At 48.1% G+C, this 27,619-nt stretch overlaps 2 protein-coding genes across 4 annotated transcripts in view; one reads left to right on the top strand and one right to left on the bottom strand.

The window, feature by feature from the left end:
• NR3C2 (nuclear receptor subfamily 3 group C member 2) overlaps positions 1-3,752 on the top strand; it is a 367,420-nt gene extending 363,668 nt beyond the window's left edge. For both annotated transcript variants that reach the window (XM_068542596.1, XM_068542597.1), the window contains exon 9: positions 1,082-3,752. In XM_068542596.1, the coding sequence (XP_068398697.1) occupies positions 1,082-1,237 (156 nt within the window). In that variant the 3' untranslated portion in view covers positions 1,238-3,752. The remainder of the gene's footprint in view (positions 1-1,081) is intronic.
• Positions 3,753-9,868: 6,116 nt separating this feature from the next.
• Positions 9,869-27,619, bottom strand: part of ARHGAP10 (Rho GTPase activating protein 10) — a 326,787-nt gene continuing 309,036 nt past the window's right edge. Inside the window, exons 21-23 of one of the 2 annotated variants that reach the window (XM_068542594.1) lie at positions 18,838-18,990; positions 17,647-17,738; positions 9,869-10,633 (exon numbers count right to left, since the gene is read on the bottom strand). In XM_068542594.1, the coding sequence (XP_068398695.1) occupies positions 10,545-10,633; positions 17,647-17,738; positions 18,838-18,990 (334 nt within the window). In that variant the 3' untranslated portion in view covers positions 9,869-10,544. The remainder of the gene's footprint in view (positions 10,634-17,646; positions 17,739-18,837; positions 18,991-27,619) is intronic. The other variant, XM_068542595.1, reaches the window with a different exon arrangement.

The following is a 27,619-nucleotide window of genomic DNA, read 5'->3' as shown; positions in this document are numbered from 1 at the left end:
CACACACACACACACAAACGGAATATGACTCAGACATGAGAATGAAGGAAACCCCACCATTTGCAACAACATGGATGGACCTAGAGAACATCATGCTAAGTGAAATAAGTCAGAGAAAACTCATACTATATGATCTCACTTAACATGTGGAATCTAAAAAAGCAAACTAATAGAGCCAGAGAGTAGAATGGTGGTTACCAGAAGGTGGGGGAAATGAGGAGATGTTGACCAAAGAGTATAAACTTCCAGTTATTAAGAGGAATAAGTTCTGGTGATGTAGTGTACAGCATGGTGACTATAGTAATAATGCTGTACTATACATGCAAAAGCCATTGAGTGAGTAGATCTTAAAAGTTTTCATCACAAAAAAGAAATGGTAGTTACGTACCTTGATAGAGGTGTTCATTTTGCAATATGATAAGTGTATCAAATCTACTACCCCTTTACACCTTAAACTCACACAAAGTTGTATGTCAGTTACATCTTAATAAAGCTGGGAATGGGGCTGAGAAGTCTCAGCCCCAGCCCCCAGCTCAGGACTGGGAGCCTGAAGGAAGGAGGACACTGGCAAGATGAGGCCAGGGGGCTGCCGGTGGAAGTCTGGCTCCCCCTGCGGCCACAGCTCCATTGGCAGGGCCCAGCCAGGCCTCGAGGGGGCACAGCACCTGCCCTTACAAGCTGGGGAAGGCCCAGCGCCAGGACCCAAAGCTACACGCAGGTGCTTGCCCCACCCAATTCACACATTTATAAATGAGAATTGGATGAGAGCAATTCAGTGACCCTGCCGCTATGAACTCTGTTACTGGCCCTGTTGCTGCTGATATATTTAAGACTCAACAAAGACACAGCTCCTGTTTGAATCTGTTTTGCACGAAAGACCTATTACATGCAGCGGACGTTGAGTATCCTTCTTCCTCCCCCAAGATGGATGACTCAGTCATGTTAATTAAGCAGCCTCGTAGACACGGTGGGATTTGTGAATGTTGCTCTGAGCTTATGCCAGAGTTAGGACTCAGAGGGGCCCGGAGACAGGGTGGGAATCAGGCCTCGATGTCACAGCCCCTCTGTCTGTCTGTTGCAGCTGGTGAGCGACTTGCTGGAATTTTGCTTCTATACCTTCCGGGAGTCCCAGGCCCTGAAAGTGGAGTTCCCAGCGATGCTGGTGGAGATCATCAGCGACCAGCTGCCGAAGGTGGAGTCCGGGAACGCTAAGACCCTTTACTTTCACAGGAAGTGACGGGAGACATCTCACCAGAAGAACTTTGCCTTAAGTTTCCCCGTGTTACTACACACCCACGAAGGACCCAAGAAAAGTCATATTTTTGACACGTGATGGTTGATTCCCACTTGTTCAGCAGTTGCTCAAGTTGAAAATCATGTCAAGGGTTGGGAGGCAGGCGGGCAGGGTGACGTGGATTTGGCGAGACCTGCATAGTCTGGAAGGTTCTTCCCTCTCCAACCCCCAGCACTTAGAAACACGTTCCTGTTCCTCTGGATGAAAAGCCATATCTAGTCAATAACTCTCTGATTTTGATATTTTAACAGATGGAAGTTTTAACTATGCCATGTAGTTTCTGGGATCGTTCGCTTGGTTTAAAAGGGTTCAAGGACTAACGAACTTTTTCAAGCTCACCCTTGGTTTGCACATAAAGCGTATAGTCAATATGGGGCATTAATATTCTTTCGTTATTTAAAAAAAACAAAAAAAACACAAAAATATATACAGATTCCTGTTGTGTAATAACGGAGCACGTGGATGGATTAGCGACCCCCTTGGGGGCACTGCTTCGCCCACGTCTTTCTGCATCACTGGTATCCACACCCTCTAGCCTCCATTTATTATTTAATTAGAACGGATAAGATGTTCAAACAAATGCCTTGGTTTCAATTTCTAGTATCTATTGTGTTGGCTTTACCAATAATTTTTGCAGTCTTTTGCTGTGCTGTACATTACTGTATGTATAAATTGTGAAGGACCTAAAATAAGGTATAAGGAACTTTTGTAAATGAGACACATACAAAAAAAAAAAAAACTTTAATGGTTAATAGGATGAATGGGAAAGTATTTTTGAAAGAATTCTATTTTGCTGGAGACTATTTAAGTACTATCTTTGTCTAAACCAACGAGGTAAAAAAAAAAAAAATTTTTTTTTTTGGTAAAGTGAAACGTTCTGCATGCATCATGAACCGTTTACAGTGTATTTAAGAAAGGGAAAGCTGTGCCTTTTTTAGCTTCATATCTAATTTACCATTTTACAGTCTCTGTTGTAAATAACCACACTTAAACCTCTTCGGTTGTCTTTAAGCCTTTCTACTTCTTCTGTACTTTCGTTTCGTCCTTGGTCTCCCGCTTGGGGTGTTCGTGGGACTTGAGCACGTTTTCCGGCTTCGGCTCCATCCTCCTTCCACCGGGGACGGCGCGCTGTGGTGTCTGCAGCTCCTTGAAGGCGTCATTCGATGACACCCTCCCTGAGAGGATGTCCGGGGAGTGCAGCAGCTCTAGGAAAGCTGCCTCTTTTCCATTTTCCTCAAGAAGCGGAATCAGCTTTAGGGGAGAGACAGACTGGAAATGCGATGGCTCAGAGAGCGTATCCTCATCCCATTTTAGAAAATCGAATTTTCTCCTTTGGGGGGAAAAGAATTCCATGCACGCGCTACGTCTGCAAAAGGTGAACTGTTCACTTCTGGTCTCAGAAGGGGTTGTTGCACTCCTGGCACTGGTCATGGGAACACGGAGGTCATGGCAGGAGGCACTGGGAAGGTGTGTGTGGGCACGGCACGGTTCAGTCAGAACGGCGAGGAGACTGCACGATAATTAGAGGGTTTTTAGATTTTTTAAAAGGTAGGTTTTAAAAATGAATTTTATACGTAAACAGTTTTGGAAAAAAAAAAAAAAACTACAGATCATATAAGCAAGACAGTGGCAGTAAAATTTTTAATTCACTAATCTGTTTGGCACTGATGCAATTTATGGCTTTTTCTCTTGCCCCAAATCACAAACATATATATCTTTGGGGAAACTTAACAATATGATTGCACTAAATACTTTGAATAGAGGCCAAAATTAATCTTTTAAAAGTGATGATAATCATCAGGTACTCAGTGAAATCGTATTCTTTTCCAAAACCTAAAAGCTGTAGCTGGAGAAGCCCAAGGCCGGGAGATGGCAGCGTTGGGATCAACACTTTTCTCCAGGGTTCACCATGCAGGCAACATTACCATGTCTTTCAGAAGACACCTGCCTTATGCAAGGGGAAACCTGTGAAAGCTGCACTCAGAGGGAGGAGTTTCTCTTACATAATTTGCAGTTTCAAGAATTTAATTTTTACGCAGATCTTTAAATACGGTCAACTTACATGCACAGCAATATGAAAGCCACACTTGGAAGGTGATAAATACACAGCATGCAGACTGGGAGTTTCTAGAAAAGAAATGGCTTCACAAGAGCAGCTTTTAGCTCAGACTTACTTTTTATGACATCGGAATCTTGACGTAACCAGGTTTGGGATGGAGACGGTCTGCATCAGCTTTTTGTATTAACGAAGTTACTGGCTCTTTGTGTGTCTCCAGGTAACTTTGCTTGATTAAACAGCGAAGCCATATTCTCAACCCACTGTTGAATGCCTGTCCCAGTCCAAATTGTCTGCTCTTATTTTTGTACCATATTGCTCTTAAAAATCTTGGTTTGGTACAATTCATAATTCACCAAAACTTCTTCATATAATTAAAAAAGACACTAAATTAGTTTAAAATGAAGCAATTTATATCTTTATGCAAAAACATATGTCTGTCTTTGCAAAGGACTGTAAGCAGATTACAATAAATCCTTTACTTTAATCACTTGTTGTTTTGGAAACAGTTCATTTGAACGTCTGCAGGAGCACGTGGATTTTGTGCCCTTTTAAACCTGGATTATATGCCCTTCTGCCTACATCCAAGATGGAGTCACCATTTTTTCCCCCATGTTAGAAAGCCCTGTGTAATCGACATATTAACTATCCTCTTTTGGGACTGGTTAGATGTCCTACTGCTAATATTTGGTTCACTGAAATACCCCATAACAATTTTATAACAATAACTACTACTGATGTAGCCACTAAATGCTATAGGCACATTGCCTCATTTATCTTCGCAACCACACGGAAGCATGTTCATTTTACAGACTTCGAGACTCACCTGAGTAGACCAGATGCCCCGTCGCATTCCCAGGTCTTCCTCCACACAGTGGAGTCTTGCTCTCACCCCAGGTCCTCTTGGACTATCAAGAGACTCCGTTCCCACCAGCCGTGATGCTTCTCACATTCCTTACAGGCTGCTCCCCTTGATGTCACTCGTTAATACGAACCACAAAAGAGCAGTAAGCAATTATGAGTTCATCTTAAAACCAGAAAACATGTATTTCCCACAAGAGAAATTCAGGTACATTGTTATTGTGTCATTTAACTGGTGATTGGTCGAACTAGAAGACTATTTGAGAGTTAAACACGAGAGAAATTCAGGTACATTGTTAATGTGTCATTTAACTGGTGATTGGTCGAACTAGAAGACTATTGGAGAGTTAACCACAACTTTGCTTTAACACAATTGATATATTTCTGGAACACAACATAGCCGTGAAACACAAAACAGGGAAAAAAACTATTTAAAAAACTTTTGTGCACAAATTTGTAAAGGCTTAATTGAAAATGAAGGTAATTTTATATCTTAAAATTTATGCAATCTGACCTATTAGGGAGCACAGTTGGTCGCAGAGAGCCCCTAACTCTAAGCAAAAGCCATCGTGGGCTGTGAATCTGCTGTGGCCAGCGGTGGGGGGGCAGGGTGGAGGCCCCAGGGCTGTGCACCCTTGGCTAAAGTAGGTGCCCTTTCTGAATAGAGCAGGCTCTCGTTCTTGGGTCAAGCGTGACTGCATTTCTAAGACTAAAAGTGCTCTCGGGCCCAAAGGATCCAGCTGCACATTTAGGAATCATTAGCTACTAAGTCTCTGCCACTGAGCCAGCCAGCCACTGTATGCCAAAGCAGTAAAAATTATGCATAATGATGCATATATAATTAGGGGTTTGTTTGCTTCTGTATGACGAATGTCCCTCAAGCAAAAAGAAAACAATGTTCCTTTATGTTAAAGTCAGCTCCAACATACTTTTTGATAAACTGCAAATGTATCCAGACTAAAATGACTTGATTACATGTATCTCTCGCACTTTAATTCCAAGTCATGCAATTGCTGGTGCAGCAGATTTCTTGGAAATAAAACAGTGGCTTCCCAAACAACATTGGATAAGAGAAGATTAAGATATGATCTTAACGTTCAGCATAGACCAAGCCTGGATCCAAAGCAAAGTGAAAGATGGGGCAGGGCCCCATCAGGTAGTTAGCTGCAAACCACCCCATCACCGAGTGGTTTAAATCAACCATCATTTATTATTCTCATGAGTTAGCTAGCGGGGGGAGTTCTGCTGACCTGGGCCAGGCTTGGCTGGGTTGGGCTGGTCATGCAGCCAACTGGTCTGAGATGATTTTGCTCCACGTGGCCTCCCCTCTTCCAGCAGGCTAGCCTGGACATATTTTCATGTTAGAAGCAAGGCTCTAAGACAGTAGAAAGGGTTAGCGCTTTTCAAGCTTCTGATGGTATCAAGTTTGTTTCCGTGCCTTTGGCCAAAGCAAGTTACAAGGTCAAGCCCAGAGTTGGCATGGCAAGGCTCCACACAAGGGCATGGATCCAGAGAGAGGTGAAATGTGGGATCATTCAACCAATGTACCACACACAATTTAGGTATTTTTTTTTTTCATAGAATTTATGTTGCCAAGACAGTGATTTCCAAGTTTTCCATAGTCTGAAAAAGCCATTTCTTTGGATCTTCATGCCTTGGTCCAGCCTGGTCCAGAGAAGGTCATGGTTCTTGTGAAAACTGGCTTGAGCTGAGTCGGATCGTGTTCCGCCCACTCTCTGAGCTGCTCCACCTGCAGCTGCTAAACCCTCCAAGGAAGGAAAAATTCAGACACTGACGCATGGTACCTACCGAGCAGCCTAAAGGAATCCCGTGCACTTACTGCCCATCCAAAATGCGGTCTCTTTTTGGGCAAAAATCAAAAGTCTGCTTTCCAGTCAAGTTGATATTCTGATAGGAGAGAATTCTCCAAGGTACTCCACCCAGCAGATTTGAGATACTTTGAGCCAGACATTAAAGCATTAGGAGAATGTGCCGGGTTACCCAAATAGGGGAGCAATAAGGTACCACCCAGGCCAGTCAAGGAAAAAGAGTGCTGACAAGCATCAGAGAAGACATTTGCAGAGCTAGGAGCCGGAAAGCTGTTTGAGGACACTCTCCTGGAATAACATCCCTCCCAGAGGAGGAAGGAAAGAAAGTCGGGTAGGTCAGGAAGATTCAAAAAGTCACGCAGAACTCTGGCTGAGGAAGGAGTCACCAGACCTGGCTGTGAGAGTCTTCAGGGGAGAACCAGTGAGAAGGGGCCCAGCGTGAAAGCAAATGGGGAACAGAGACAAGGTCAAGAGGAAGGAGGCAGCGTGTGCCCTTGGGAAGGCAGAGAAAGGGCGAACAATATAGGGCAGAGGGAAAGAGCGAGGCATGGCCTTGGAGAAGGTACGCTGGAGGGAAGCAGGCATAGCTAGGAGATGAAAAGGGGGGCAGAGACTAACCCCACCCCACAACACGGTACCCTGCGGCTACCCTCTCCCATCTTCCCCGGTTACTAAACCGTATTTCTTGCCAGGTACCCTTGAGGCACTTAACATCATCATTTGTCCCAACCTCCCAGTGAAGTTGGTACCACTCTCTCCATTTCACAGAAGAAAACTGATGCATAAAGGGGTGAAGTGAACTCGTCCAAGGTCACCAAGGTATAAAACAGTGAAAATAGAATTTCAAAATAGGTTGTTTTTTAACTCAAAACACGTACTTTAGCCACTGTATTTGTTTCCTAGAAATGTTGTAACAAGGTACTACAAACTGGGGCAGGGTGGTGGGGGGAGGCACTTAAAATCAACAGAAATGTCTTGTCTCCCAGTCTGGGAGGCTAGAAGTCTGAGATCAAGAGGTCATCAGGCTTGTTTCCTTCCAAGGGCCATGAGGAAAGCATCTGTATCTGGCTTCTCTCCTTGGCCTGTACGTGGCCATTTTCTCCCTGTGTGTCTTCACACTGCCTTCCCTCTGTGCTTGTTTCCGTGTCCAAATTTCCCATTTTCATAAGGCCACCAATCATATTGGATTAGAGCCCAGCCCTACTGACCTCATCTGAACTAATTACATCTGCCATGATCCTACTGCCAAATGAGGTCGCATTCTGAAGTACTGAAGTTAGGACTTCAACATATGAATTTTGGAAGGTGGTGCACAATTCAACTCATAGCCATTGTCCCCTACCGGCCCCCAGTGGCAAGATGGTAGAGCAGAAAGACCAAGGCTAGCTTACCGAATCTAAACAAAGCTCTCTGCTCGAGAGCCTCCATTAAAATGAGATAATCTCCCCTGGCTCAGTCAGTCCCCGTAAAGAAAGAATGAGTTGAATGCCCACCAGCGGTACAGACAATCCATTGCTTTCCCCACCCATACTCCCAACTACAGCCGTTTCTACCACTACAAAGAAAGGGGGGTTACAGCCCCCCCTAGGCCACTTGGCTCTGATCTCACCTGGCATCTCCTTTCCAGGCACAGAGACCACCAGGGCCAGCCTTGGGGTGACACCATCAAACGCAAGCCCCACCGCAAGTAAGAAACAAAATCTGAGCGCCCTCTTTTGCCCAAACCCCACGCCCCCATCGTGCCTCTGAATGAACACAGGCCGAAACCTGGTCTAAGCAGCTGGTGCTGAACGAGGCGGGGCTGCGGGGCCTGAGCCGTGAGGGAGGCAGGCCCATTGCTCAGCCAGCCTTCAACAGATGCTCCGGGGATTGGCTGCACCCATGCAGCAAAAACACAGAAAAACCTACCACCCCATCCCCCCGTTTCTCCTCTGGGGAAATGAAGATGATCTGCCAGTCAAGGGAACACTTCCTGATCCCATTACTAAGTATACTCCGGGCCAGGCCCAGAGGGAGGCTCCCCAGCTGGGGGCTGTGGCCAACGTGGCCACACTGGTCCTACTTGCAGAGGAAGACACCCCTGGCTCCCCTCTGGTGTGACCCCGTTCTTCCTGAAACAACCACAGGAGGGGATGGCAGGGCTGGGGCTGGGGGAGCCCTTGCAGCCAGCGCTGTCCTGAGGCTTCACCATTGCCACACTGTCATCCTACAGAACACAGATGCCCCGACAACAAAGAGGCAAGTGACACTCACAGCAGTAACAGTATGGGGACTAGCTGTGCTAAGTGAGCACGTACTATGTGCTGGGCATGCTACTGGCATTCAGTCACTTCAACCCACAACCTCTGAGTACCGTTTCCTTTTTAGAAAGCAGGAACAGAATCACAGAGTCAACTTAATTTGCCCCAAACCACACAGGTAGCCAGATCTCATAGCAATTTCCTTGACCAAGGAAGTGGTGATAAACGCACTTTGGGAGTTAACAACAGTTTGGTGGCAAAGGCAGGTTGGGTGCACCTCACGGTGAATGAGCGAAGTCTTCCTCAAGCGAGCAAAGAAATCAAGCCCCAGTGTGGTGGGTCACATTTTTACTGCCCCATGGATATACACCAATTAAGAACACCGCCAGGAAATCACTCCCAGTGCTAACCTGAGCCCACTCACTGTAACTGCCCATGAGTTTGTATTTTCCCATGGAAATGGGAGAGTTTGCCCCAGGCCAAGTTTTTCTTCTACATCCCTAAGCAGCGGGCAGGGGCAGGAAGTGATAACTCAGAAACACGGGGGACACGGGGGACGATGCCATCCCCTCCCCCTGCTCAGGCTGGCCCTTGGCCTTAGGGCCGGCCATTGTCATGGGGCCCTGGGCTCTTCAGCAGCCCCAAAACCCTCCACTGGACCTGCAATCCAGTATTTTAAATTATGCTGCACTGAGATTGTCCTTACTTCTAGGTAGAACATGGATACTTTCCAACGGGCCTGTTCCCCTCTACACACCTGACCCCAAACTTGACACCTTACATGGTCCAGGGGAGGCAAGTTCCAAACTGATAACCAGCGCTCTGGAATCATCTCACCTGGGGAAGAGATGACAGACACATCCTTCCTGTGACCATCTTAGGGGAGAACTGTGACAGGCCGAGGAGCCTCCCGTGGGGAAGACAGACAAGCCGGGCCCCCAGAGCGGGCCCTGGAGCGGGGCTGGCTTCACAATCCTGAGGACCCTAGAAATGAGCTCCACATCCCAGGGACTCCAGGTCAGGGGACAGAGAAGCTCCCCCTTCCCGGAGAGGTCGGTTTAGCCTGTGCCTGGGAGTCGGAGGCTCAGAAGACAAACAACAAAGCATCCATTGCAGGGGCGTGGCTGAGGTTCCTCCAGGAACGGTCCGAACGCCTGACCCGCCGTCCTGCAGCCCGGCCTAAATCCAGATGGAGACGCGAGCGCCAAGGCCTGGAAAACATAGGGAGTGTGGGGTGGGGACAGGGCTGTACACTGAAGGTCATCGGGAGGGCGGGCCTCACACACAAAGCCCTGGGGGGCAGCGCCCCAGCCCCATCCTGGCCCGGGTTCCTGCAGGACACGAGGGAGAGGCCAGCTGAGGCAGCTGGAGGGGGCCCGCCAGGATCTCACCTGTCAGAGAAGACCGCTGCCCCCAGAAACACGCCCCGCTCAGAAGCAGCAAGGCTCCTGGGTAACCCATCCTGCAGGTGAGCGCACACGTGCCAACACCAGGGGACAGTGCGTGCCCGTCCACCGGCGGCCAGATCGTGAAATGTTACAGAGTTGAGTGAATTCCACAGTCTCTTCCCCACGTGAGGACACAGATCCAATAGTAAATTATATTTTATTTCATGTACAGAGAGCTCGGGGCTGAAAGGTGGTGGTTGGGGAAACAGCACACAGGTGAGCAGCATGGAGGAGAAAGCCTGTTGTGAGTCCGCCGGTGCCCTAAGTTCAGTGAGCGTGGGGTCCCCAGGGCAGCTGTCCATACGGCAAGGAGCCTCTGTCCGCTGCCCTCTGGGTTTAGACCAATGCACCGCCCGCCCGCGGCAGCCCCTCCACGACACCAGAGTTAAGGGCACATCCTGCAAACGCAGTTCCCTTTCAGGTGCACGGGGGGTGGGGGGGTGTCCGGTGGTGTGGCCGCCAGTGGGGCAGGCGGGCCGGCAGAAGGCTGTCCTTCCTCTCGCTCTGTAGACAGGAAAATTAAAACTCACGAGTCCCAAGGCTTGAAAATGCAAAGTCCATTCTGTTAACCTGGACATCCTTCTCCCGCTGCACCTATCCGCACAGCCCTATGCAGGTCTGTGCCGTGCGTCCCCTCTCCCCCCACGTCTAGCAGTATTCCACACACACACACCCCCACCGGAGTGCCAGTCTGTGATCTGTCATTGCCGTGTGTCCAGGTGGCCGTGGGTTCACCCGGGGGGAAGACGGTGCTCACATCCCACAGGCAGGTCCTCGGGGGCCAGGGTCTGCAGCGGGGCCCTCACAGGCCAGTGGCTACAGCAGCTTGACGTAATTCTGTGGAATCAGGCCCCTCTTGCCATTCAAAGTCCCTTCCAGCCAGCCAGGTTCTCTTGAGGTTTGCACTGAAAAGGAAGAGAAATCCTTTTTACCAAAATGCTCCCGGGTACTTTCCGCCTGGGAACTCACCGCACCACTGTGGGTCTTAAAGGCTCAACCAACACCGAAACAGGGGCCATTCCTGGGATGTCTGGTTACAGATCTGCACAAGAGTTATTTATAGGTGCCCCCCGGCCACCCCAGCCTTCACCTGTCTTCACGCCACAGCCTCCTAACCGGTCCCCCAGCTTCCGGTCAGGCTCTTCCCAATCCACAGTGCACAAAGGAGCTCAATGAGCTTTCCAGAACACACAGCTGGACACGGCACTGCCCTGCATAACATCCACTGTCTGTAGGAACAAACCCAAGCTTGCACGGGCGCCTGGCCCTGCCAACCTCCCGAGCCACCCGTCACTCGCCCACAAGCACATCATGCAGGTGACCCACAGTGAATCATCCAGAGAAAGCCCCGGCTGAGCCTCTAGGCCTCTGTACCTGCAGCGGCGTCTGCTGACATGCCTTCCCCCACTTCTTCACCGGGGAATTCTTCCTCAGAGACCCCAGATACCCTGTCCTCTGGGGAGTCTTCCTTGGCCATTCTCGGCACTTGCCAGGCCTCACCGGCATCATCTGGGCCCCTGTCTGCCTGCCACCTGGACAGGGAACTCCTGAGGGCAGGGCGAGACCTTCCACAGCTGGGCACAGTGCCCTGCACACTCCGCGTTCCGCCAAGAGCCATGACGGACACACAGGACAGTGACCGCGGGCTGGACGGCAAAGGGCGCAGGGTCCAAACATTCATCACCAGGGTTCAGAAGCATCCAGTAACCCCCCCGCTGTGGGCAGGCCCCGACTCAGGCCTCGGCCACGGCCAGGAGCAGACGTGGCAGCCGAGCATGTAGAAGAAAGGGGAGGTGTGGGCTGGATCAGCACACCAAGTCGGGAGCTGGCCGAGCAAGGCAGCCATGACCGCAACCCATCAGAAGACGGTTGACTGTGTAGCTGAAACCCAGCACACATGTCCACACGCCCAATACACAAATGCTTCACGGAACAGTACTTCCTCACTACGTGTGATGCACTCTTTTCTATTATTTTTCAATGCTGATGGCAACGCAGCAAACGGGGTTCATAACCCACTCCTGTGTAGCAACCTACAGTCTGACCTCTGCATGGCTGGTCCTCTGCTTTCCTCCCCGTTTATGCCTGGACGACCCTCCTTGCCCTTCAGATACCAGCTGAGGTATCCCCTCCCTCCGAGACCACTCCCAATGCTCCAGACCAGGTCAGAGCCGCCATATGTGCCCCCTACTCATTCCCTGTGAGTTGGGGGGTGTGTGTGTGAGAGAGAGAGAGACCGACACACACACACACACACACACACACACACACACACTTGACCCTCCCTCCTAGTCTAGGCTCTAACATAAGACGACCTGCGTTCCCCAGCACAGTGCTTGACCAGGATGATTTGCTGAAAGGATGAATAAACAAATGAACCAGAGATGCGCCCTCCAGGTGACCTGGTGGCACCCCTTTCTTCGCACCCTGACTTCTACCCCAACATCGTTCCTCACAGCAGGGTGTTTAAGGGCTCTCACTTAATCCCACGCTGGCAATGCCATCGGAGCACAGCCCCCGTTGGGGAAAGGAACTGGATTCTATGGGAGAGGCACCCAGGGGTCGTGCAACGCGGGGTGGGGGTCTGGGGGCCGAGTAGATCCTTTCCTCAAACACTCAGGGAGGTAGTGACCATGGGGGAGGAACGAAGACCATTCCCGCTCGTTCCCGCATGCTGGGCTGCCACCTGGCCACAATCTCCTGTGGGGACAGGGCAGGTCGGTAGCTCCATGCCCCACACCAAGAGGCTGCTCACTGAAGACTCCCATGACACACGGCAAACAGTACAGCACTCGCTTGGCACACACTGGGGAGCGCTAACTGTGTGCCAGCTACCGCCTACGCCAGAGACCCTGTCCTGCCGCTCACGAGCTGTGTGGCCCCGGGCGAGGCTCACATCCTTAAGAATCTGATGAGAATGCGATGACAGTTACACCAATGCTCCCTGCTAGCGTGATCTTTTCTACTTGTGGTAAAATATATGTAACGTATATATGTAGATACGTAACCACTGTACCCACTTTTAAGTGTACAGTTCAGTGGCATTAAGTACATCCACAATGCTGTATAACCATCACCACTATCCATTTCCAGAACTTTTTCATCTTCCCAAACTGAAATTCTGTCCCCATTAAACACTAACTCCCCATTCCCCCTCCCCAAGCTCCTGGTAACCTTTATTCTACCTTCTGTCTTCACGAGCATGCCTACTACAGATATTTCATATCAGTGGAATCATACAATATTTGTCCTTTGGTGACTGGGTTATCTCACTTAGCATAATGTCTTCAAGGTTCATCCATGTCGCAGCCTGTGTCAGAATTTCATGCCTTTTATGGCTGAATACACTATTATATGTATAGACCACATTTTGTTTATCCATTCGTCTGTCAGTGGACATTTGGGCTGTTTCTACCTTTTGGCTATTGTGAAAAAGGCCAGCTATGCACATGGGTGTACAAATATGTTTGAGTCTCTGCTTCCAACTCTTTGGGCTATATATCCAGAAGAGGAATTACTGGACGACATGGTAATTCTATGATTAATTTCTGAGGACCTGCCCTACCATTTTCCACAGCAGCTGCACCATTTTACATTCCCACCAGCCATGCACAGGGGTACCAATTTCTTCACATCCTCACCAACACTCGTTATTCTCCATATTTTTGATAATGACCATCCTAATAGGTTGTAAGGTGGTATCTCACGGTGGTTTCTCCATGTCCTCCTGATTTACCATCCCATAACGAGGACACTAAGCTAGGGACAAGAATACTTTGTGAGACGCTTTCTCCAGAACAGAATCTGGTCTCAGCTTGGGGTATTTTTTAGCATAATGTCAACAATATGAATGACAAATATCTAAATCATCATTATACAACAAATAGCAGGAACACACACTCAACTCAAGAACTGCCGCCGACATGGACGCCTCCGTCCTGGGCTCATTCCTGTGTCCTGCCCTCCCCCCTCACACCCTCCCCCTGCTCCAAGGGGATTGGCAGCTTCAGTGCTGTGTTTCTCACCATCTTACCCCAGCGAGGGTTCAAACACAGGTTCATCACATATGTTTATATCCCTAATAATATACTACTTATTTTGTATATTTGTGAGCTGAACCAGAATCACACCCTATAGAGTCTTCTTGCACTTAATTTTTTTACTTAAAATGAGTTTCTAAGATTCCCTCATGTTAGGGATATATATAAGAACACAACTGTTAGATTGTGGGGGGTCTATAAGAGGGTCAACTTTCTAAGATAATGGCAAGCTGTCTTCCAAGGACTGCTCTTTATATATCTGAGGACTTTAAAATGAATCACCAGCAGCTTTTAAAGATGAATCTGGGCCACACCTGCTCCCCAAACAATGGACAGATCCTGTCTCCAGGTTAGAAATGAACAAAGTGTGGCAAACAAGGCAGCCAGCCTCCCTGCCCAGAGAGAGCCAGACCTTGGAAATCCTAATGCCGGGCAGCCCTGGGGAGGGAGACCACTCCCTGCTTGCACCGGTGGGTCCGGCAGCTGCAGGGCTACCTATCTGGAAAGAGAGCAGAACTGACTGGTCGCCAAGGTAACGTATTTCTGAGGTTCCCCAGGCCCAGAGAAAAGGGCACTGGCCTCTGGTTGTCACACGCACATCAGCTGCCCTGAGACCTTACACACGGCGCCCCCTGGAGGATATGGGAGGCACTGCCCCAGAACAACGGCTAAGCATTAGTGCGTCTACTATAGAAATGAATCTTCAGCTTAGAATTTAAACTCAAGTCCAGGCCCACACGGTAAGAGTGAAGAGCAAGGAACAGTTATGGGGCGAGGTGATTACTAAAGATCCCTTTCCCTTCCACACTCTGGGTCAGGATTTCCTACTGTCGTATGTGTTCGCAACCGCGTGACTACTGACAACGCGGCCCAGGGGCCACTTTGACCTGGATTTTGTCTTCTCCAAAGGCCACTGAATGGCGTAAGCCAGTTTCCTTTGTTGCCTGCACGAGGGACAAGAGCGGCTGGCAAGGCAAGAGCAAGCGCATTTATGGTAGCTGCAAGACTCCAAGTGGACAAATGAACGCAGAAAAAACCGTCTCAGGCATTTCAGCCATGCTAAGTATCCCTGGTCTGCAGGAAGGCCATGTTCCCAGCGACACTCCAGTGGCTGAGTTACAAACAGTGGCCGCCTGGAGCGACGGGGGCTGAGGCCAGGGGAGTTGCTGCTCCGGCCCGGCCCGCGTCCGTCATCGGAAGGGACGAGCCGCAGCCGCTCAAGGAGAGGCATCACTGGACGTGCTCTGAGCAAACACTTCCAACTAGTTATCAAGTCTCTGCTAAGAGATCAGCTATGCACGGAAGATGAAGGTGCAAACACACAGAAAAGAATAAATCCTGCTTAAGGGTCTTCCCTTTTCTGTGACCTCTAAGAACCACCCTAAGAAACAGTAAGTTTGGGGATGTGCGTTCCGATCGTGGTCCCCGTGCGCATCTTTGGCAACAGAAGAACAGGAGTGGGATGCAGGGGCTGCAAGGCAAGGAGCTCACATCAAACGAGACGTGCACATGCTCCTGTACAGGGAAGGTGTCAACACGTCAACAAGCGTCTCTAGAGCAGCTGGCCTGGGGGAGGACCTGAGGACACCAGCGCCACAGAGCCCGGAATCTGAGTGGTATGTGCCTTGGCTCAGAACGAAGCCGGGTGCACGGAGCGCCAAGCGAGGCTCCAAGGTCGGCAACGTCCTCCACAATGTCTGTGCTGCACATGTGGCCCAAAATGCTGCCCTGACACATCACTACACGTGTGGACATCCTTGTGGATTAGGATGGAGAAGCTGATGCAGAGGGAACTTAAGGAACTTGCCCAGGGTCACAGAGAAAGTGGAAAAGCCAACTGACCTCAGGCAAAATAAGTGCAGAGTTGATAGCTACCTGCTATCAATCACTCTCCTGTTCCCGAAACACACTGACATATGTGTGTGTGTATGCCTGTATGTGTGTGTATACATGGATATGAGTATATACAGAGATAGAGAGAGACACACACACACACACACCTACGCACACACTATTTTTCTTAGGAGGTCTCCTGCAAGTCACCAAGGGACTTTAAAAGTGCAGAACTTCAGTGTCCCGTGTCAGACATCTATCGGCCTTTCCCAATATCCAAGTTGGCAGACCGGATTTGATTGGGGTCCTGACCCCTGTTCCTATGTCCGCGTGCCCAGAGGAGAAGCCCCTGGACCCAGTGTGGTGCTGATTGATCTGAAGTCCTGGCTGGCAATGAGTTTAAGGGGAGCACATGACCTCATTCTTGCTATTGAGACGTGAGAGCAGGTCACCTAGGAAGGGTGTTCTGAAAAAGTTTCCTCATGCTTAAAAAAAGAACACAAGGATGAGGCAACCCCCTTCTGCTAGGGTTGAGTGTGGCCATGAGGCCTGGAACTGGGACAGCCATCCCACCCGCACTGGGGAACCAGCCAGAGGCCCCTGTCCATAATAAGAGATGGAAACACTGCGGTCTTGGGTGACATCTTTGAGAATGTGATTAACCAGCCCCTGGAGCTCCCCACATGCAGATTTCTTACTGCGTGAGCGAATCCGCTTTCATAACTGCTTTAACCAGTTCTATCTGCTACTTGCAGCCAAAGGCATTCTAATAGATACCCCTTCCACCAAGGTAAGTATCACATGAACAATACTGTGTTCTGAGGCCCCGAACAAATCCAATCAACCACACAGCGTCAAAATTCATCCTCATTTCCTAAATGGTGGGTTTCAGTGCTCTCCGCTTTCCCTTCTGCCATATGGGTGCCTATACATGACAGGCCTGGAGGAGGGCAGCTAACTGACTCTCCTGCCAAAACTGCATGCATGTATGTTATGGTGACGGAGGACTGATCTTGCTTCTACTCCAAGAGCAAAATTTCTCCACGAAGTATAATTCTGTCATACGTGGGGTTTTTTGTTGTTGTTTGTTTTCTGACACTATCAGGAGTCTCTGGCTCTCCAGAGTACGTAGCACACAGATATAGAAATCTACTCTAAATGAGGCAACTTGCTTTCTAAAAAACAATCATCAGCACATGCCGCATTCCTGACAATATAGCACCAGGCGTTGTGTTGATATACTCCATATATTCCAAACATTCTGGCTAATCAACCATTCCATTCCAAGCATCAAAGGTTCTCGCTGCCTCTCCAGAACCCTTTTGGGCAGCTCTGGCCCCACACAACATCACCGTTTCCATAGCAACCAATGAATTTCATAATGAGGAGGACTGGGAAGGAAGAAATCAAGGGGGAGGGAAGAGATGTACGCTGAACCATGGGAGGAATTTGTGAAATCTGAAGCCGGGCATAGCTCCTCAATGCTTATGTGTGACTATTAAATATGCAAACAAAAATCTATACCCTGGTTTCAGTATGCAAAGCCAATACCCGTATCTAGAGATTCATGCACTATTCAAACAAGCAAAACTCATGTAAAGCGTAAGAATGGTAAGGGAACGATAAACCAAAATTGGTCGACAAAGCACGTGTCTGTAGCTCAGAGCTGGTGAACCTGAAGCATTTAGGAGGCTAGGGTGGGGACGCTGGGAGAGGAAAACAGAGGATCCAAATCACAAACATTTCTTAACTCCAAGTGGCACCAGCTTCTCTACATCAGGAGAAAGATATCCCGAACGAAGACCCTCAAGAGTTACAAGAGTTGGAGAATAACCAAGATTAAAGCGGAAGTGGGCACCCACAGCCCCTTGGCGTTCGGTTCCTGGGAGCCACGTGGGCAGGCTCTCGCCCAGCCAAAGCATCAAGGGACAGACAGACTTCTGCTCCTGACAACCCCACAGCCAGGGACCGCTTGTCTGCTCTGGGCTGTAGACCCTCTGGGCCGGCAGAAGACAGCCTCCCACAAAGCTCCCACTAACACTTACCATCCTCAAAAATCGCTCCTATTTCAAAAGACAATTCCGAGCTGTGTTCTGCTTCACACGGGTACACTGCCCGGGCCTTCCGATTGATGACGCTGAAGAGGGAACAGGCAAGGCACCAAGTGAAACATGAGAAACCTCACCTTTCCCCTGCCCGCACGGCCCAAATCTCATCTCTATGTCACCAGCGTGGCAGCTCCTTCCAAAAAGGAAATTAGCGGGAAAGGGAACATCGGGCAAACCACAGCACTTGACTGTCAAGTAAATGACTGGTTTGAAACCCCAGTCTTTCTTTAGGGAGCCTCTCTGAGAAGCTTTCCCTGAACCTCTTCACCTACTTCTCCTCTCCGCTCAGTGGGATGCCTTTCCCTCTCGTTCAGCATTATTAGAACCACAGGGCACGTTTATTTCTGAAGCATTTCGGTTTATCTATTAAGGAAAAGCACCGGTGTCTTGAGACCGAAGGCGAGGCAGCGAAGGGCAGAGGCACACGGACACTAAGTGGCTCCAGCCATGCCCCTCGGACGCCCATCTGTCTACAGTGACGCTCTGCTTTCACGCCACCCTGGAAGGGGCTCACTGCTCTCAGCTGGGTCTCGCCCCCAAAAGGGACATCAGGCTCGGCTTCTCAACACTTGTCAAAACATCCTGTGTGTTCTTGTGGGAAAAGAACACAGTGGGGAAGGATGGAGACCAGGCTGTCAGCCAGATGCACACCGAGGCAGAAGGAAGCATCCCACCTCCCCAGAGCAGGGGAAGCCACTGATGGGGAGAAGAGCCTCAGCCTGCTGTCCCGGAGGAAGGGCTGTGCTAAAGGTCAGCACCTCTGGCCTCTGCACCACTGGCCCATTAAAGAGCTGTGTTAATTACGGTTCCCAGTGCCCCGTTTACCTTCCTGTAAAACAAACCATGTGCTTTCTATTCATGTATAAAAAGTTCTTCCAAAATACGTGGTTTCATAAATGCACAACCAGCACCAAAGACAGTAGGTTCAAGCAGGTCTCACGTAAGGCAAATCTCTAAGAATGTACTTGTTCTTGAACCTTTAAGTCTAAGGCAAGGTTGTAAATGTTGTCCACAAAGTCCAGGAGACCGGCAGCTGTTTCCACGTGGGGAGCACAAGAACGTGCTCAGGTTGATCAGGCCCCTGTGTGTGCCGCCCTCACATTCTACATCACGCTCCAAACCACATACCTTTCAGGTGGCTTGTCCGCTACGGTGGCAGGAAGAGAGAGGGGGAAAGACGCCAGCTTGGGTGAAGGAGGTGTAACCGCTGTGTTGCAGCTCGGTGTGGTTGCTGCCTGAGGGTTAAGCCACTGAACCGTGGATGATCGGGCCTGGCTTGGGCTAAGCGTGGAAGTTTGAAGAACAGGATTAATAGTATAAAGGCCACGGAACACCAAATACACGACACCCCATTCCTCAATGGCCAGGATGATAGTTCCTTTCTCTCTCCTCATGACAAAGGGATAGAGTCCTCTCCACCTCCTCCCAGGTTTGTAGCCCCAAGAGCCACACCCCAAAACTAGAGATGCCTCACCGTACTTCTTCAGGTTTGTGGAGAAGATCTAGTCTTGTCCAACCTAGCACCATACTGGTGCACTAATTACAACACCAGAATCCAACGGCCAAAACTAGTTGCTTGGACTTTTGAGATATTCATGTTTTCTGCTTATAAGGAAAGTCAAAAGAATCTACAGTCAAGCCCATGACCTATAGCTCTAAATATTCAACAGTGGCCTTTTAATGTCTAAATTGGTACAGCCATTACAGAGAACAGTACGGAGATTCCTTAGAAAACTAAAAATAGAACTACCATATGACCCAGCAATCCCACTACTGGGCATATACCCAGAGAAAACCATAATTCAAAAAGACACATGCACCCCAATGTTCACTGCAGCACTATTTACAACAGCCAGAACATGGAAGCAACATAAATGCCCATCAACAGAGGAATGGATAAAGATGTGGTACATATATACAATGGAATATTACCCAGCCATAAAAAGGAACGAAATTGGGTCATTTGTAGAGACGTGGATGGACCTAGAGACTGTCATACAGAGTGAGGTAAGTCAGAAAGAGAAAAACAAATATCGTATATTAAGGCATATATGTGGAATCTGAAAAAATTGGTATAGACGATCTTATTTACAAAGCAGAAACAGAGACACAGACATACAGAAGAAAGGTATGGATACCCAGCGGGGATGGGATGAATTGGGAGACTGGGACTGACATATATACACCATTGATACTATGCATAAAATAGATAACTAATGAGAACCTACTGTATAGCACAGAGAACTCAACTCATTGCTCTGTGGTGACCTAAATGAGAAGGAAATCCAAAAAAGAGGGGATATACGTATACATATAGCTGATTCACTTTGCTGTACAGTATAAACTAACACAATGTTGTAAAGCAACTACACTCCAATAAAAAAATAAATAAATAAATAAAGCTCTTTCATCTGGTCATATACACGTGGCAACTCAGAACAGAATGCCACTGGGAATCAAGATTCCTCTAGAGTGGACCAAAGACTAGCATTTAAGGGAGAAAGCAATGAACAGTAAATCTTTGGTGACCTTAACATTCCCTAATAGTTGCCAATTTTGAAAATAAGTTAATGTAAAAAGGTCAGTAAACAGACTCATGGAGGGGCCTCTAAACGTGGAGGGTTCGATAAATACGTGTTGATCTGAATAAACTATTCTTCAATGATCTCAAAACTGGAGGCTTGTGACTATGGTCTACGAAGCTTGCTTTAAAAGCACAGGGCTGAAAGCTGCTCGTTTTACTCAAGTACATTTTCAACACATGTATTCAATGCTGCTATACCCAGATGCCCCTCCCCTCCAATTCACCCTCTTTGGCTAAAACCAGTTTCTACGAGCAGCTTCCGTGTCCTTCCATATTACTGAGCATTATCTTTGATTCTTCTTCTAAAGCAGAACACCACGTCCTGTCCATTTTTACTGCAAAAAGCTCCCAGGCTGTTCCTTTCTCTGTGCTCTCGTCGTGAACAGGAGACGATCCCATTCTCACTGCTGATGCCGGTGTCACGGCGGAGGACTCCTAGCCAAGCCCCTGGCCCCAGGCCTCCCATTCGGCCAGTTCCATCAGCCACATTCAGCCACCTGGGTAAGACCCAGGCCACCCCGTGTGCCTCCCCAGGAACAGGTGTGCTCCCCCACCTGCCCTGGCAGCCTGGCTTCTTAGCCCACAGCTCTGCTCCCATGACTTCCCCTCCTCCCCCCCTCAGGCTCTTGCGCTCCTCTGCTGGCTCCAGTCTGTCCCCTCCCCCCGGGCTCAGCTCGAGCTGCCTCCCCCAGTTCTTCTCCTCTGGACTCTCTAAGTCACAGACCTTCTCTGAAGGCCCATCACACCAATAAATGGGAGGGCCCATCAGCATGAGTTGTTCTGTGTTGGTTTCAGACATCTCTCTCGCCTCTGGGTTGACAGCAGGTGGGTAACTCTTTGTGTAGACTCACAAAGCCGGGCAGAGGGCTTGGCACAGGAAGACTTCAAGCCACATCTGAGCAGCCAGTTCACGTGTGCTAACACTACAACTGAACAGTATACACCAGGCCCATGAAATATTGCATTACTGACTGGATATTTAGTACACAGAAGGTTGCCTTTACTCTGATCAGAAAAGGGGGGGGAGGAGGAACATGTTAAAAACATTATTCTTTGAACAACTTATTTACAATCCCCCTATCCAGCCATTCATTTGGAAGTCATAAAACCTACTTCAAACCAAGCAAAGAAACCTATAAATCTCAAGGTGATCTGTATCACCAACAGCAAAAGTCACTCCATTCTTCAGCAGAAAATGAAACTTTAATGGGTTCTTACTCATCAGGAAGGGAGAGGATGGCGTGAGTGAAGCTCTGACAGAGAATTTAAGACCACAGTTAGCCAAACAACTGCCATTTTATCTCCCAGCAATTACTCAAGGCGCTTGTGGGTGCTGGTGGCGATGGAGGGTGAGGTGTGTTACCCCACCCGAACCAACTCTTCCTGGTTGTAAATAATGAAGTGATGAAACGATGGCCATCTATCTGCTGAGAGGGAGGACAGCTACGGGATGAAGATAAGGTAACAGTGTGTGTATTTATAAGGCTCTTTAAAAGTAAAGGTCATAAATTTTACAGCTATTATCTACTTCAGCCTCACATTTTTCTTTTAAAAAGAAATGTTTTGTTTTGTTTTTTTGTAAAGGGAAAATACCCCTTCTGGCAAGTGAAAGAATTGTTGCAGTAGCAGGTGCAGAAGGTAAGGGCCTATCCTTAGCTCGGCTTTCTCCACCCTTCCCAAAACAGGAACTCAGAGTCACCCATCCTTGTCCAGAGTCAAGCTCGCAACATGAGCCTTTTTTGCTTCTTGGCTTGTTCTCTGTGATTTTTCTGTTTTCTGTCAACACACAGATGTGCTATGTGATCCCACACTCACTGGTTCACCAAGAGAGTCTTTTCAGGCTTCCCACTTAGACCTAGATTTCTGTATTTGAGTCCCTGGGTTTCCCCACAGTATCTCAGAAAGCCCCCGCTCAGGACTTCTCTGTGGGCATGAACTTTGCAGACCGGACTATTCATATTCACCTCTACTATGGGGAGGAGGTATCATAAGTCACGTGGAAAACTAAGTCCTGTGAAAGAGGAGACCTGCCCAGCAAAACAAAGTTCGGGAAACGGAGCCAAGTAGCCATGAGGATACAAGAAACTTTCCATGGGCTTCTTCGCTGGGAAGGAGTGGGGATGAGGCAGGAAGCGGTTAAATATACTCAAGACCTAAGACCTGAATTCTCGCCTCAGCCAGCAGAGGCCAGACGATGTTTCACAGGTGTCTCCAAAAGCAACCTGCCAACATTTTTTTTTTTTTGGAAGGCAAGAAATTGTAAACATGAGTTTCTTTATATAAACCATCTCCTACTTTCCAGAATTTGGGTTTTATTTTGTTTTTTGGTAATAAGGATCAAAAAATATTTTTTAACTATCTAATTCTTTAAAAGATAATACTTATAATTTTCTCAAAAAGCAGTAAAGTATTCCTTTTAAAGGAGAACTTCTGACATTGTCTTTCTCTTCTTTGACTTAAAACATTTTAGAGGAACCCCAGGCATTCGGGAAACGGCAGCCCAGAGCAAAGGTCTAGCAGTTTTTCTCAGCCTGGGCCTCCCGAGAGAAGGCGCCCTTAGGCATCCATGTACATAATGAATTAACACCTCTCCTGCACGTCTAGAACTGTTCTAGCTACCCATGTGTTGGAAGACAATTCAATACGGGTCTCTGGTGTTTCTGCACTTCTAGTGAGCAGAGGCTGGATTATCTTTTCAAGGATGTTTTTAGAGCACAGAGCCTTGTAAGATAAAGTTGTGTCTTCCCCTGGAGCGAAGAGCAGGCTTTACTGTCCGTCATAAAAGATCTGGTTTTCCTGAGCTCTGGGTTTCTCTCTTGCTAACACTCCACAGGCAGGTGTTATCTGGGCCACGGGGCATCACCCTGTGGAAACTGGGACTCGGATTAATACTCTGAGGACTGCTATGGCTGTGATTAGTACAGTCCTTTGACTCTGACCAGGAGCCCAACGTCTTCTGCCAGCATCCTTGGAATCATGGCAGGCCAATGCGGGACCCTGCAAAGCAGAGTCAAATTTCACACGTCACAGTTCCTGACAGCATGCTTGGGAGCACTGAGAAAATACTCAGGTCATTTTTTGTATTCTGTGCTTCAGAGGAGAACCCTGGCTAAGAAAGTCTTTGGGTTAAAGATCAAAACTGGTAGGTGATCTAAGAATTAAAAAGCCCATTACCTGCTAGAACACAATGGAATATTTCAAGTGTTCTCTCCTACCACTTCCCAAATTTAAGCATTTAAAAAAAAAAAAAAACCTATTTAATTCCTTCTCCCTCCTGCCCCTTTAACTATGGATTTTTGATGAGCAAGACTGGCATGATCACAAACCACCGATTTTATTGAGTAATGAGCTGCTGAGCAATTATAAAAAAGCACCTAAAGTGCCGTGTTTCCTGAAAGCCAAGCTGTGGTTTGCAAAAATGCAGGCAGAAGTCTACTCTTCCTGAAAAGCTCAGAAACCACATTTACCAAAACAGAAATAAATTACAGAGAAATATGAATATGTTTCTCTGCTCTCTTCCCAATTTCACACACTAAACTGAAAGCATCATGACTCCTCTCTGTCTTCGGGGCAAAAGAGCCAACGTCCCTTTGAGGAGAAATGTTTCCTTCTCAAAGAAAAGGAAGAAATGGAAACAAGAGGGTTTCACTAAAAACACAGAGATTTCCTCCTGCTAACTCAAAAACTCATCCTCGAAAACTTTCTGACATTGGAATGCTACCTGGTATTCCTAAGGCAATGGGAAGTCTCCTGCCTGGGGGCGGGGCAGGTGGAGGGGCTGGGGAGTGGAACACACATTTGTGAAGATGATGAGCGAATTCTCTCCAGTAACAAGAATCAGCACTCTTGCCCTGGCAAAACAGGTCTGCACGTGAGGGAAAGACCCTGTAGCTTTCACGATGGGGAGGAATAAACCCTCAATAACATGAAATTATGACCGTTTCTGTGTATGTGTACACTTTACAGAGTTCATTTTTCTGAAAATGTAACAAATCAGAGGTATATGCTGCTTGGGATTCAAACTGTGACCCGATCGTCTCCAATACCAGACTCCACGCGCCATGCATATTAAAAAAACTTTTTGGCAGCAGAAAAGCACAAACATTTCAGAAATGGGGGAGGGGACTTAGGGCCTTAACTGTTAAAATTCGACAACAGCTGCACCAGTCACCAGAGAACGTCTGCCTCTAACAAACATTTCTTGCAAAGCATAGGCAGGTCAGGCTCTGGGCAGTGCTGGAATACAAGCGCCCGCTTCCAGGCTCTGGGAGCACAGAACGTAATTTAGCATTCGAGGGAGGATACATATCAAGAAAAGAAATGACTGCTTCTCTGAAATGATTAAATCCCCCAAATACCAAGATATTTGACGATGGCTTTTATGATGTCGGCATCAAATCAGAAGTTTGCACCGGAAGGAAAGATTTTAAAACCTCATTTGCAAGGTCTCCGAGCAGAAGCTAACACATTAGTGAAATGATCTTTCATTCCAGGCTGGGCAACAACGTACAGCATAAGTCTAGAACAGCTGTCCTGGGCAAAAGTGTTTGAAAATGTTAATAAAGACAGAAGGAAATATTGTCTATCTGTACATTATGGGAAATCTCTGTTCAAATAAATGCCACCATTCTTCTTTAAGTGCCAGAGAGGGGGAATTCCCAAGCCAGCACGCTGTTGGTTCCAAGTGAGCACACTGAGGGGCACAGAAGTGGAGAGAAGCACGCCCCTGTGACAAGTGGCCATAATCCACGGCACTGGGCCGGGAGGACATCACTGATCATTAGGGGGGGTTCGCACTGGACCCTGTTCACTCATCACTCTTGGTCTGAGAACTACCTGTCAGGCCCCATGCCTGCCCTGGGGACACCCAGGGAACTATAACAGCTGTTTTCCATGAGCACCCAGTCAGGTGAGAAGAGAATGACAGATTGATGATCATGACGCAGTGTGACGAGCACCACGTAATAGAGAGGTGGCCAGGGTCCCGCAGGAGAACAGAGGAGGGAGCAGCTGCCACGTGGGCATCCAGGGAGGCTTTCCGCCCCGAGCCGAGGGCGCCATCGTCAGTATCATCACGCCCTCCCTACACCCTGGCACAGTCGGTGCTGAGCCAGGCACAACTGGCACGTGTTCATTCACTCATTCCCGGCTATGCTACCGTTCCACGTGACACATGAGAAGCCGACAGCAGAAAGGTGACGGTGACTTACTCAAGGTCAATGTCAGGTCAAAGCCCCGTTTGGACAAGACTGCACGGAGCTCACAGCCTCAAGTCCCTCCGAGCGAGCGGCTGGAGTGGAACACAAGGAGCTGAATGGAGAGAGATGAGAGGCAGAGGTACTCAGGGGGCAGGACCACTGAGTCAGATGCTCACAGGCAGGGCGACTGAAGGACTGTAATCACACCTATTACAATTGCATGAAACGCCGCCACTCTACAGAGACCCTGGGTTCCAAAGACAGCCCTGGCTGTGTGCCCATGTGCAGTTTCCTAATCTCCCTCAGCTTGTTCCTTTTCTTGTTTAAAAAAAAAAGGAGGCAGGAGGGGAGGACACTTCTCACTCTCAGAGGCTGGGGCAGAGCTGGCATTATCAGCCTTGGCTGGGGGGTCAGCCGCGACTGAAACCTGGGAGAGTAACAATCTCCCTGGTCTCAGCTTCCTTAGCGAAAATGAAAGTAAGTGTGAACAGGCTGGGTGGCAGTAAGATGTAAATAAGATGACAGGTATAAAGCACCCAGCAGTGACTGGAGAACAGTGAGCACTCAACAGGTGAAGCCCTTCTTGTGAGCATTAGGTATATCACCTCTGCTTTCCAGGCTTACATCTTCACCAGTGAATCATCTTCTTTACCAAAAGACAACGAACTCTGTCAAAGGGAAAAAACTATAAATATTAAGTAAATGTCACCATTGGGGGAAAAAAGTTGCTAAGTGCAGTATGACTACATATGATCCAGGACTGAATCCTGGAACAAAAGGACATGAGTGAAACAATTAGTGAAACAGAAATAAAGTCTGTATGTAATAGTATCGTACCAATGTGAATTTCCTGGTTTTAACCTAAGTACCATGGTTCGGTGTAAGACGTTAGTAGTAGAAGCCGGGCGAAGGGTCTATGGGAACTCTCTATACTATCTTCGTAAATTTTCTGTAAATCTAAAACGATTTCAAAATAAAAGAAATTTCTTTTTAACAACAGCTTGTAAAAAGAATAACCCCAAATAAATTTTTCAATCACTGAAGCGCTAAAAAGCCTTTTGAAATTATGATCACACACTTGAAGGCATCCAAAAGCCATATGGAAAACTTTTGGTTAGTTCAATGACATGAAAAGATTCCTAAGGGTTACGTTTAAAAATCACTTGGACTGCCCATCTAAAACATGGCAATTAACCACAACTGTTGAAACTGGTTTTTAAGGAGTGTGGGCTTTTCCAAAAAGATCAGTTTTGTTTATAGATTAGATCGAGGTCAGCAAACTTTTTCTGCAAAAGACCAGACGATAAATACTTCAGGGTCTGCAGGCTGTAGGTCTTGCAACTACTTAACCCTGCCATCATAGCAGCACGAAAGCAGTCACAGACACAATGTAAATGACTGGGTGGCTGTGTTCCAATAAAACTTTATTTATTAAAAAAAAACAGGCAGTGGTGGGTCACAGCCTGCTCACCCCTGGATGAGATGGACCAGATGCGAATCCATTTCGTAGTGGAGAGTTGGAAGAGGTGAAGATAATGATGGTAAACGCCCCTGGGCTCGAGAAGCCCACTCGCCTTCCTCCATCTTCACTGGCTTTGTGGCATTGAGACTCCTGTGTGTGCCAAAAGCCGATCTGCAAGCACCCAGCGCTTTCCTGCAGCAGCAGCTCTCCTGACTAATTGCTCAAGATCACCTCCCACGCAGGAGGCAGAAAGCCAACAGATCAAGCCAGCACGTAAAAGCAAGAACTTGGTCCCCCTTGAGAAAAAGGAGGGAGGTGGGCAGGGAGAGGAGGAAAGGCACGGAAGGAAATCTCTTGAACACAGATAAGACAGAACCTTTTGAGGTTGAATACAACCACACTGAACACTCAGTCCTCACCGCCCAGGATGCTGGGTCTGCTGGGGGGTTTCCCTCCTTGACAAGAAAGGACACCACTACCTAGTCAGCCCATATCTTACGAAGTTCACTCCCAGGCTGATCATGTTTTCAGGGTTTGCTATGAAAGGACTGAGAGTTACACCTCTGACTGATCTTTCACTCAAAGTGTTCCTTGAATTGCATTTCTCTTCCTTCCAGATGATCACTGTGGAATCAGGGACAAGGCTTGAACTTCAGCTTGCTAGCT

This window comes from Eschrichtius robustus, chromosome 4 (assembly GCF_028021215.1).
Source record: "Eschrichtius robustus isolate mEscRob2 chromosome 4, mEscRob2.pri, whole genome shotgun sequence".
Lineage (NCBI taxonomy): Eukaryota > Metazoa > Chordata > Mammalia > Artiodactyla > Eschrichtiidae > Eschrichtius > Eschrichtius robustus.
The sequence above is the reverse complement of the archived record's forward strand: the minus strand, read 5'-3'. Positions and strand labels throughout refer to the sequence as shown.